The sequence below is a fragment of the Phlebotomus papatasi genome, chromosome 2, assembly GCF_024763615.1.
Source record: "Phlebotomus papatasi isolate M1 chromosome 2, Ppap_2.1, whole genome shotgun sequence".
Classification (NCBI taxonomy): domain Eukaryota; kingdom Metazoa; phylum Arthropoda; class Insecta; order Diptera; family Psychodidae; genus Phlebotomus; species Phlebotomus papatasi.
The window spans coordinates 16932877-16945761 of NC_077223.1; the positions used below are offsets into that span (position 1 = coordinate 16932877).

Genomic DNA, 12885 nt, shown 5'->3' on the forward strand with positions numbered 1-12885 from the left:
CATTAAAAAAAAAAACTGCGTGCGGTAGACATAATTTATGAGAATTCTGGGAAAGCATAAAAGTGATGGTTAATGTTTACAATCAGGCAAAGAAACTTTAATTGTATTAATTATTGAATTCTCTCACTGTCAATGCTATAAACAAATGCCAGAAGATTGCATTGAAGATCTTTAAGCGCTCGGAGGCACCGTCGAGGGATTATCTTGACCGAAAAACGCAAAGAAGGTGGAGTTGAAAAAAAGGCAGGTGGCACACTTCACAATTTCCATAATGACGGCCACAGTATTTGTTCCAAGTCAATCCAGGTGGTATGATCCTCCACTGACCAGAGTTGGAAGATTATAAACACACCTTTTCATCGCTTGTTCTTCTGCATTACGCATCCAGGGCATGTTGTTAGAATAAAAGCATAGAATTAGCCAGCGAAATGATTACATATGTTGCAGAGAACTGAGGCGAAAATGGGGAACAAATGGAGTCAATTGAGCAATGGAATGGAGAGAGTGAATTCGGGTCACGAAGCAATGATGGTGGACTTAGTCTTGGGACTCATTTAATCGTAAAATTTCATTACAATTGAAATTTATTAAACGAATTTACAGTTTTGTCCATCAATAGAATTTTCATTCATATAACTCTGCGCTACTTTGTGCCACTCTTTGACTATTATTGGATTGAATAAAAATAATATCTCAGTGCAGCTTATGGGTAGATAGAAAAAAAAAACATCTTGAAAGAGGTACTCTTCTAGTCCAATACAACACACATTGGATAAAATAAAATACAAATTGAACCGGAAATTCATCTCAAGAAAAATCAACGTGAATTTATCTCATGTGCAGTGAGGTAAAAACGGTATATCTGAGAAAACTAGTTTAGCAGTTTATTAAGGTTTGGACTGAGAAAATAAACCGATTGAGATAATAAGACAAGAATCACGAATTACAGAACAGTCACCTTATTGTTTCAACATTTTGCATGCATTTGCCAGCCTTCGTCAGAGCAAAAGCCAAGAGAACTCGCTGACCTTTCTCTCATTCGGATAATCAACCCAAGCACAGTGGTTAAGAAAATTATTTTTTAAATGCCTCAGAGCCAAATGAAAAACTTAAACCCTCAATTTTCCACTAAAGGTGATGGGAAATTTGTCTTTCTTACAAAATTTCACAGATTTACCATGAGAATCCATAAAACTCATGCTAATCCTTCACTTTCAAGTGTTTCTGCATTATCGACTATCCTTTGTATTGGTTCCTGTCTCGACTGTTTTCTCTATGTTCTCGCTGTGTTCTAAAATCCACTAAATAGTCGATTAAGGTAAAGTACCCTTACTCGACCGGGTTCCTCTATTCGACCGGTGGGTCAATTTTTGAATATTTGATGGTGAATTTCATCAATTTCTATGAATTTGTCACTGATTCGTATTATTTAAAGAATAATTGACCTATTAATGTTAGATCATACACAAAATATTATAGCAAATATAATTAAATTGAATAAATAAATCTACCGGTCGAATAGAGGAACCGGTCGAATAAAGGGTACTTTACCTTATATAGAAGCACTTGGGAACAGTAAAGTGGTAAGAAAAACTTGTTCATTTTTTTCACTGGAATAGCACCATCAATTGTGACAGGAACCAATAAAACGAACAATCACTTATGCAGAAACACATGAGAGCAGTCGTGTACTAAAAAAATATTCTGGAGGAAGATTTTCTCTTTTCATTTTTCATTGGAATAGCAACATAAGATTTGCACGATGAAATCAACAGTGAGCAGAGACACATAAAATGTCATGACATGAGTCCTAGATCTAGAGAATTTTCTTGAGAAAAAAGGAAGAGTTTTAAGCAAATATAAAGAAAAGTGGGGTCTAGAATTGAAAAAAATAGTATATTTTGGCCGCATTACTAACACGAACTCTTTATTGCTATTTAGTACGTGTCCCAGCTGACTGTTTTCTAGTTTTGACGGTCAATATGTTTTCACCTTTAATATTGAACTCACGTTTTATTGAAAATATTTGGACTTGAAAAGTATTTTGCGAAAACAAATATCAAAATCCAAAGTTGTAGTAAATCCGTGGTATAATTTTAAACCATGAGACCTCAAAACAGGTGATAATATTTCACTTTGTACCTATTTTCCCTTCCTTTCACACATTTCTATCCATCAGAAAAGTGGAAGTCGAAAAAGCTGAGACAATGAAATATCATAACAATGATGTACGTGACTGTAAATGAAAATAACAAAACAATAAGAACGAAGGAGAAAAAGAGTCATTAAAAATTGACAAACTGCATTGGCCTCGTGGCCATGAATCAAAGGTAAAAACACACTTTTAAGTTACTATTCAACCTGTTTTTTAAATACAAATCCCCTACATTTCTTTTTTTAAACATTCCATTGAATTCTTTTTTTTCTCCCCTCTTGATCCCAAAACTCTGAGCAGCATGTCTCAACCACTGAGCTCGTTAATAAGCAAGAAACGATTGACCTATTGCGATGATTTCATCAATTTCGCGCCTTTTTTCACTGCTAAGAAGACAAGATGAGGCGAAAAAACATTTACAATTCTCGGTGACTAAAAGATAATTGCTAAAACTTGCTCAGATTCTCAAGGTGCTAATTAAATTACCATCCAAATCTCGAAAGCTTCAATTTCTTCCCTGATATATGCTCGTGATTAGGCAATATTGCACATTCAAAAACCTACAATTTTCTGACTTGTTTCAAGATAAGAATCTCCATTGAAGATGCTTCAATTAAAGCACTGAATTTATTGCAACAGTTGCGATCGATATCGTGTGCGAATTTCCAAAACAACAATTTCTTATGCGATGTGCAATCATGCAAAACATACATACATAGAGATAAGTGTTCCAGTAGGTATATCAAGGTTTTCTATCATCACGTGCAGCAGTTTTGGCAGTATTAAAAACGAAAAGGCAATTTTCAGTGAGTGTTCACATACAAATCAAAATTATGTATAGAACTTGCGATTGTTGGTATTGATTACTAAAATTAGTCATGTTATGTAAAATATTTCCAAATATTAAAAGGGTCTTGCAAGAATCCGTTTATTCGATGTTCCAATTGTAGATATGTATAAATAGAAGAACTGAGCGTGATTCAACAAAGAATTTGTATCAATTTTAGACAGGAGCTGTAAGCACACCTAGTGCCAGGAGGACCTATTGATACCCTACTCTGTACCATTTGGGATATGAAATTTGAAATTAGAAAGAAGTATAGGAGAGACCTAGGTAGAATTAGCCACCAAGTGAGATTTTCAAATTCGTATAATTTGTAAAAAAAAATGTTTGTATGAGTCTGATAAATATTTCAATGAATAGGAAGGGAAGTACATATGGGCCAATCCATCTCAAGACGACCATAGGGGTACCCTTCATGGTCTTAGATGTTTCTGAATTTTACATATGTTAAAGTACACGATAAAATAATATACCCCTATTTTTTTTTCGTCCGAAAAAAAATCCTGGCCAGAGATACATGGTGTCAAAGATGGCGCCTCGCGCTTCATTCCTCAATTGCGATTTTTAGCAAATATATTAAAATGCTCTATTTCGGGAACGGGTTGAGATTTTTTCTTACTCTTTTTTTTATTTGAAAGATAATTTTATACTCTTTAAAACGATATACTTAATTTTGCATTATCTGCTTAACTTTCTTTGTAACTGTCTTTTAAAAAAATTTTAAAAAAATTTAAAAATTAATTTTTATCAAAAACCCCATTCTAAAAAAAATTTCATTTTTTTACTGTTGATCAGTAACATTGAGTACTACATTCCCTGAAAAGGCGAGCTTCCACTTTTGCACTTACTTTTTTTTAAAAATATTTGAAAAATTACCATATTTTCAAAATTAAAAATAACCAGTTAAACTCAAAATTTTGAGTTCAACTTTTCAGGGAATATAGTACTCCACAATACTTATAAACAGCCAAAAAATCAAAATTTTTCGAAATCAAGTTTTTGAAAAAAAAATTTTTTTTTGAGTTTTAAATAAAAATGTCTTTTATTGACAAAAATAAGCCTTTAAATCATATTAAACACATGTACTAATTATGTTTTTTTTGTTTTCTTTTACTTTTTCAAAAAAAAAATTTGGAAATTTTTTTGGATTATTTTTGAAAAAATTAAAAAAAAATTTTTTTTTGAAATTCCGTTTAAAAAAAATCTACATATTGACACATGTGTCAAATGTATCTTAAAGTTTGATTTTTGTCAATAAAAGACATTTTTATTTAAAACTTAAAAAAAAATTTTTTTTTTCAAAAACTTGATTTCGAAAAATTTTGATTTTTTGGCTGTTTATAAGTATTGTGGAGTACTATATTCCCTGAAAAGTTGAACTCAAAATTTTGAGTTTAACTGGTTATTTTTAATTTTGAAAATATGGTAATTTTTCAAATATTTTTAAAAAAAAGTAAGTGCAAAAGTGGAAGCTCGCCTTTTCAGGGAATATAGTACTCAATGTTACTGATCAACAGTAAAAAAATCAAAATTTTTGAGAATGGGGTTTTTGAGAAAAATTAATTTTTAAGTTTTTTCAAAAATTTTTTAAAAGACCGTTACAAAAAAACTTAAGCAGATAATGCAAAATCAAGTATATCGTTTTAAAGAGTATAAAATTATCTTTCAAATAAAAAAAAGAGTAAGAAGAAATCTCAACCCGTTCCCGAAATAGAGCATTTTAAAATATTTGCTAAAAATCGCAATTGAGGAATGAAGCGCGAGGCGCCATCTTTGACGCCATGTATCTCCGGCCAGGATTTTTTTTTCGGACGAAAAAAAAAATAGGGGTATATTATTTTATCGTGTACTTTAACATATGTAAAATTCAAAAACATCTAAGACCATGACCCCTCGATTTGCGATTTTTTCGGTCGTTTTGAGATGGATTGGCCCATATATAATTTAGAATAAAGAGTGGTTTCCTCAATATTACTTCACAGGCAAACTATCAGATACTACTATCTAATACTATACGTGGCTAATTCGGCCCCGGTCTCCCCTATTATAGAAAAAACGTCATATTACATATATTAAACAAATTTCAACATTTTGACAGAAGTGTCAATAGTGGTTCGTCGAAGAGGTGTTCCTACGACCCTATATTCAAATTAAATTAAGAATTATACTCGAAAAGACGACAGGAAGAGTGAAAAAAATATATCTTGATCCTTTAATTTTTTGGGATCATTCTTTGTTTAACCAATTTTCCTAATTTTTAAAAATGATCAAAAATTTCGTATACAACAAAATAAATTCGAAAGGGTATACAGTTTAAAATCATATGCTGTTTTACTAGGATTTTCAATTTAAATTTATATAAAGGTGTATTTTTGTTTATTATTTATTAATCGAGTCGAGGCATAAAAATACTTATACATGTCTTGCCCAGAAACGGGCCACGTCAATAGCGGCTGAATTAGCCGTCATCAAATCTCCTGTCTCACATGATACAGGAGCTAGTGGACTTTTTTTTTGTTTATTGTTAGACATATAGTAAATAATATTTACACATTTTGTAATAATTTTATGAAATTTTACACAAAAATTGTAAAAGTTGTGTACAAACACAAATGTGTAATTGTTAATTTATCCATACGACAAAAAGATGAAGGATAGAAAACAAATAAAAAAGAAAATGTTGTACCGTGGAGACCAGGGTTAGCTGAGGTCTCAGTGATTTCTGAAGATTTTCTGAATTCTCAAAGATTTATCTAATTTCCGAGAATATTTCGAGTTTCCTAAAGTCACGAATGTTTCTCAGTCTTACAAGGGATCCCTGTGTTACCAAAGGTTCTTAGCATCCCTATGGTTTCTCTAGGTTTCTCCAAGATCCGACGGCTTCGGAGACTGTTCCGGTTTATTGAGACTCCCGCGAACTTCTGAACATTTTCCGAATTTTCGGAAATTCCTGGTATACCAAGAGTTTCCAAGAGTGATTGTAAAAAATATCCCGGACTCCCGACGGCTTTCTAAAAACTCAAAAATCTTTAAAAATCTTGATGATTACCGTGTACCATACAATGTCCAAAAAGGTACTGATCCAAAAACCGAAAGGGGCTAGATTGATGCGTAATGCCATTTCTCGCGTTTTTCTTTCGGTCCCGAAAATGTATGCATAATGCCGGGATCTAATGTAACTATCGAATGTGTACATAAATTCCTATAGTGTATAGAAGCCATTAGGAAGATTTCCAGAGGCCAGAGTTGCTGATGGATTGTAGAAGTTTCTGTTCCTGAATAAAATACTGTATCCTTAAGATAAAAGGTTTGTGTATTTCAATTCAAGGAAATAATCTTTAAAAAAATTCTTTCCAGATTCTCAACATTGTTATGCAAGTAATCAATACTACAACTTCTTCAAACTTATGTACAAGACACTCCTTCACAAACTATCACATTAAAGTTAGAACCATTAGTAGCATGACCATCTTGAGTGAAAATTCAATTTCCTCTTGACCGAGAACTATTCCAAAGAGCAACAATACCCCACCCACTCAACTTTCTGGCAGAAAGTCCAACTTGCGTTGGCGAAATGCAATTTACCTGACTGTCGTGACATGGTGACTGGTGTGAGTTCGACTGCTCTGGGAGCTATTTGAAGTGTAACTCACGACAGTGACGTGACGTGTTGTGGTTCTAACGACACGTCTTATACGACTCCTTCCATCGCCCACAAACACCATGGTTGGCCCAACGACGGATCTGCTTCCGTCACCAACAACAAACGGAAAATCCGGCTCAGGCATTGTATTATGTATGCAGAGTGAGTCCAGCGACCACACAACAGTGGCTAACACTATTGTCTGCTCGGGTTGTCTTTTTTGGCCAACACTATATCGTCACCCCTAACATCTACCTTTATTCAAATTCAACGATTTTTTTTCTTATTGTGTTTCCTCTCTGAACACATGAGCTCCTTCATGACTCACAGGGGCCTTTTTATTTGGTTTCTCTTATTCACCCACAAAACTACACACTAAAACACTGCACTGAAGAGAAAAAAAGGCGCACTTTTTAGTGTTGAGAAGAGAAGAAAAAGAGTACACGGTTTAGAATTCAGTACAGTAAACATTTTGCGGTATTCGTTTAGAAATAGATGTTTAAGGTGTTTTAGTCATTGAATCTATTCAACTTTAAATCAGAAATAATTGCTCTCCCACCTGTGATTCTTTATAAATCACAGCTATTGTGATGCTACTATTCAGTCAGGGGCCTCTCGACATTTCATTTTTCCATTTGCATAGACGCAGTGAAGACTATTGGCAAGTTTTTTCCTAAAGAGAATTGACTTATCAGTCTGATATATTTGGAAATCGTTCATTAAAAGCTATCTAAAAATACATATTTCATAATGTTCGCCGAAATAATACTAGAATTAGGAGCAAATTTGTTTAAGTCGCGGTGCAAAATTCCCAAAAATTTTACAAGGAAGAGTGAAAAACAGCTTCACTTTTTAATAGGTTTGATGGGCCCCTGATTCAGTCAACTATTCCTAGTTGAGCACACATTAACAAGGTAGAGGATATCTTTGCATATTTTTAAAAACATGTGAGGGAACAAATAAGACTCAGGCTGATCGTCGAGAATATTTAGCTCTTAAAAGTTGACAAAGAACATTTAAACGTAAAAAAGTCATCCAGAGAACTTTGATACCTTATTAAACATTCAATGTAAGATTGGGCTCATTCTTTACCATCAAATTCTATTTCGGAATTTGCCTAAAGTGCTCTGGACTGGTCCTACGCAATTTCTTGAACTAAAAACAAAGGGTTTAAACACAATACTGTTTTGAATATTTTACAGGAATTTCTCTCTTATTGGATCACAATGAAAGAATCACAGCTCCTACAAGATAAAACTAACTCATCACAATCTTTTTGTTGCTGACTATCACAGTTCATCAATAGAGCATCCAAGCTGGAGGTGTAAACATCAATAAGACTACACAAGGTTTAATTGGAGTTGTTTAAACTCATGATCACTCAATTGCATGCGATCACCAACCACACGATCAATTGAAAAGTTTTCAAGATCATCTATAAGATCGATGGTGATCGATGTGGTTAGAAGTCCCTGAATCCCCTGATACTCAGGAAAAACCTCATCAAAGAGATCTCACGCTTCTCCACATGATCACTGTGGCAAGATCATATGGACCATCTTAATTTTGAACAGAGATTCCCCCCTAAAAAGCGTGACAAAAAAGCGAGAAAGACATGTGATGGGAAGCAATTTCCATTGAATTCAATTTTATACACATCCTCTCCCACTCAAATCCAACTCCGTAGACGTGAATAAAAAAAGGTATCTTTTTCAATTTGCGGGGGTAGACAAATAATCAAATGTAATGAATTTGTATGGTGTCTCTTGAAACTGTGATTCATCCATATTCTCACCACATGAAACTACATTTTTCACATGGATAATTTTCAATGGACATCCAGCATAGGAAGGCGTACAATTTCAACACACTAAGTCCGTGACAAATTATTAACCATCATTTACTGACCTCTCCCTTCAACCCAACACATCTCTGTCTAATAACCTATTACCATGTCAAAGAATTTTAAGATGATGATGGGAGAATTGTAAGATGAGGTTTTTCCACATCTTGTTATCTTCCATCAAAATAGCTATTCAATCTTTCAATTGTTTACTTGACCATTTAGACAAAACGCCACTATTTCACATTTCTCGGCAATTTCCGTTCTTTTTGGATCCCATCGTACATCACGGACCCCTCACTTTTGCCACTCGAATAGGCACGATCGCGAAATTCGCGAGAATTTGCAATGAAAAAGACATTAATCAACAAGAGGTTCACATGTTTCTTATATGGGTAAATCCCACTTCTAAATAAATGCTATAATGTTTTGTAAACTTATGGCGAGAACTTGAAATCTGAGAAAAAAAAGTATACTCAAACCACTTTGTTTTGAAAACTTAAGAGCCCTTCATAGGAAGCTTGACAAAAAAAACACCGCTCATTTGGTTATGAGATTAATAAGAGGTTCTTGTGATGTTTCCGTAAACCGTAAATCCAAAAATATATTTCGCGAAGACAAATCGAGCATTTTTTTTAATAGGGTAAAGTGATACAAGTTGGACATAATGTTACAATTTGGATAATTCGCTGGTACAAGTTGGACATGGTTTTTTTCTTGATAAATGCAGTACTAAATTTTTTTAAGCACAAGGAACCAAATTATAAAACTAAAGCATTAAAAATATACAAATAAAAATGAAGTAATAAATTTAACAAGAAAAAAGCCCTGTCCAACTTGTACCATTGTCTAACTTGTAGCACTTTACCATACTGTTGGTTTTTGAGAGATTTTAGAAGAGGTTCCTATTAATTTTATAGGGCTCCAGAATTTTACGAAAATACGTTAACATCAAACTATCAAGGTTAAAACCTCCAGATTTAGAGAATTCAATCCGGAAAACGATCGAGAAAAATTCAACACGCCTTTAAGGAAAGAACTATCAATTAGAGGATAATGGGTCCAAATGTAACGGTCCTAGAAAGTAAAGTTTCGCCCTCACATTACTCTTAAGATATCACGATTGTTCTCTTCTAAAGTCATAAGAAAATTTCTGCACAGACAATGACTTTTCAATCTTGATTAAACTTGACATTTGATTGATATGAATGCAGTTTGAGAACTTTAGACACCCCTATCCTAACATCTCTACGAACAACTTCCTTGAACCAGAAGCTCCGACACTTCGCAGAATTGTTCTCCTTGACAAGAATTCATACCACCTTAAAAGTGGCGTCATCGTGTGCCTCATGAATCACTATATACAGTTTGTTGTCATTCTCGTGACCACAAGGCAGTCATAAAACCATGGAGCCTGTCCGGAGTAATTGTCTTAAATCTGGTGTTTCAAGTTACTCAAGTAGTAGAAGACCAAGAAGATGCATTTTTTGATACATACTGGAAATATGAGTTTGATGAGCATCTTGAGTGCTCAGGCACTGGAGAAAAACAACTGTATATGGACGATGGTATGCCATCTGATGCGTGGAGTTGATAGGGCAGAAGTAGGTCACTCCGCAATATTCACTCGCCCTAGTCAATCTCTATGGGTATATATATATATATATATATAGCAAGCAATAAGCGCAAGCCAACAATTTCTGGGAACAATTGCCTACCAGTGGCAATTGACCTCGGCCAATTGAAATTTCAACCCAAATGAAAGTTATATTTTGCATCCACTATGACAATCAACAGCATCATCTTCTGGGGCAAACAAACAGAGAGCACTTCTTGAGAGAATTCACACATTATTATACACCCAAGCAAAAAGAGAATATCCCAAAAACGAACAGAGCACAGAGATACGATCCATATGATTAATATCAATGAATATCCATCCTCTATTAATAGATTGTCTGCTTATACACACATGTTACTCACATCACAGAAACTTGCGATGATGGTTGAATTTGATGCTAGAGAGCTCTGTGTAAATTGATGGTATGTTTGGAATTATTAGCACAGCTTTTACATGTTTTTCATCATCACTCTGATGCTGTATGTCTTAAAGTGATTCTCTTTCACTTACATCATGAGATGAAACAAGGCGACATTTTTTTTCAAATACTGAAAGCTTTTCTATTAAATTAGTACTAAAAATTTTAGTACAAAAAATATATTTAGTATAGTGCAAAATACTAAGATGTTTAGAAAGTATGTCGCTTCATTTTTAAGAACATAAATTAATATTTAGTCTTAAATTTGAAATTGCATTGCTTCTTTTATTAAATTTTGATGAAGCTTTATGTGAAATGCCATTTGAATAGATTTAAAAAAAAAAAAGATTTACTAAAGTGTACTAAATAGCACTTAAGAACCTCAAAATTACCCAATATAATACATACTACTTTTGTAAATTTTAGGGGTGAGTTTAAGGAAATATATAAATATTTCTTATTAGATCGTGTAAACTAAAATAAAATATTGTACTAAAATGTACTAAAATAAAATAAAATTGATCTAAAATCATAAATAAATTTGTCCAACTCTTTATACAGCCTAAAATCTCAGTAAAATGTTTATTTTTTATCATCCCTCAAATTCTGGTCTTCTTCGTGATTTACCACTCAAAGTGGTGAAAAAGTGATACACTTTCTTAGAAACCGTCTGTTTGAAAATCTACCAAACGGATGCTATTCCAAAATTCACGACTTTTAATCAAGTTTAAACTGGAGTTACTTTTTTATCGAAAATGTATTCAAAAGATAGACATTACCATGGGAGCCATTTAAACATTTTAGATAAAATTTTTGTGGTTTGTGTGCCTCTTATTTGTGGTATAATATTAATTATAATTGGTAATTTGGCTGCCTCAGTAATTTTCTTAGAAGTATTTTTATTGAGGAAACACAACATCTTCTTTTTTTTTCCATGTTGTTTAAGCAAAAACCAATCAACAAATTGCTATTGTTTTTGTCGCTAAATTGTCCAATTATTCACCGTCTACCAAAGGAAAAAAAAACATAAGAACGAAGCCTTGATTTGTGTGTCCAGAGATGAGGAGCAATGAGGCATAAATAAGAAAGGTACACATAGGAAAAAAAATGTTATACGCCATCAAAGATCAAATTTACACAAATAATTCACACTAATTTGACTTTCGAGTCATCACAGAGTGATATAATTTGTCTTTTTCATAAGTTTTATGATATAGCTTTCAGTAGGAAAAAAAATAACAGAGAATATATAAATTATTTTGGGAAAAACCACACACGAAATAGGTGAAAGAGCAAGACATCAAGGTCTTCCTATTGTCTCATATGATTAAAATTTAGCGATAGAAGCACCTCTTGGGAATGAAAAACGACATTTTGACACGTGGATACGCAATTTTCACCAATTAAAAATAGCACAGATGATGTTTCGTGCGAAAAAAAAAGAAAACCATTAATTATGAAAAGTCTGAGAAGCGCGCAGAATTGCCCGATAAAATGTTAAATGCACAAAAAATTGGGGAGAAGAGTGAGAGTTAAAAATCATCAATAATTCACACTCTTTTCACTTTACTCTAAATTCAACGCGAACCACTAGAGAGAGATACAATCCAGGGCTATCATTTCAATCAAATTTTGTGGGAAGATTCTCTGTAATTTAATAACTTCACTTATGGAGCTGGAATGGTGAAAAGAAATCGCAGAGAGTGGCAATTTCAAAGAAAGTCAGAAAATTCAATTCCCTTGAGAGTAAAGGCACAAGACTTTTATCATTTTAAAGCACTTTCGAATTCACAACTCTGGATCAATTGACACGAAACGAAGAAGCATTCATCAAAGATTTGCACGCACTTTAAATTGATTGATTTGCAAAATTGGAGTAGTAACTCTTTAATTAATTTAAAATTTTATAGGTAACATACAATAAAATTGGTCTTTAGTAATTGAAGAAATCAATTTCAATCGACGATCAATTTCGACGACGATCAATTTCAATCGACCAAAATTTTTTGTCGTCACCCAAAGAACAGTAAATGCTAATGGATCCGGCACACTTTTTAGATCAAGAATATTTCATAAAGTCAAAATTCACATCCCTTTCTTTCTTAAAAGCTTTGCGTATGTCTACCCTACTCTTTCGCACTCTTCTTCTTCTTTTGAACATCATACTAAATTAAATTTAGTTCAGTCCAATTTTGAGACCAAATAAGTGAGATAGACTTATTTGAATCTTTTGAGGAAAAAAGAGCAGTGAATTTTTACTTTATGAAATTTTCCTAATCTAAAAGGTGTGCCAGAGCCACAAGTAATGAAATTGAACCAAAAAGCTAAAATTCTTGCTTATTTCTGTTAAATTTTCAACAA

General features: G+C 33.2%; 1 protein-coding gene across 5 annotated transcripts in view; it reads right to left on the bottom strand.

Moving 5' to 3' along the window:
• LOC129802822 (IQ motif and SEC7 domain-containing protein 2) overlaps positions 1-12885 on the bottom strand; it is a 107736-nt gene that overhangs the window by 39003 nt on the left and 55848 nt on the right. For 3 of the 5 annotated variants that reach the window (XM_055848926.1, XM_055848927.1, XM_055848925.1), the window contains exon 2: positions 6585-7030. The exons of the other annotated variants lie outside the window; for them this stretch is intronic. In XM_055848926.1, coding sequence (XP_055704901.1) covers positions 6585-6787 — 203 coding nt within the window. In that variant the 5' untranslated portion in view covers positions 6788-7030. The remainder of the gene's footprint in view (positions 1-6584; positions 7031-12885) is intronic. 5 annotated transcript variants of the gene reach the window in all.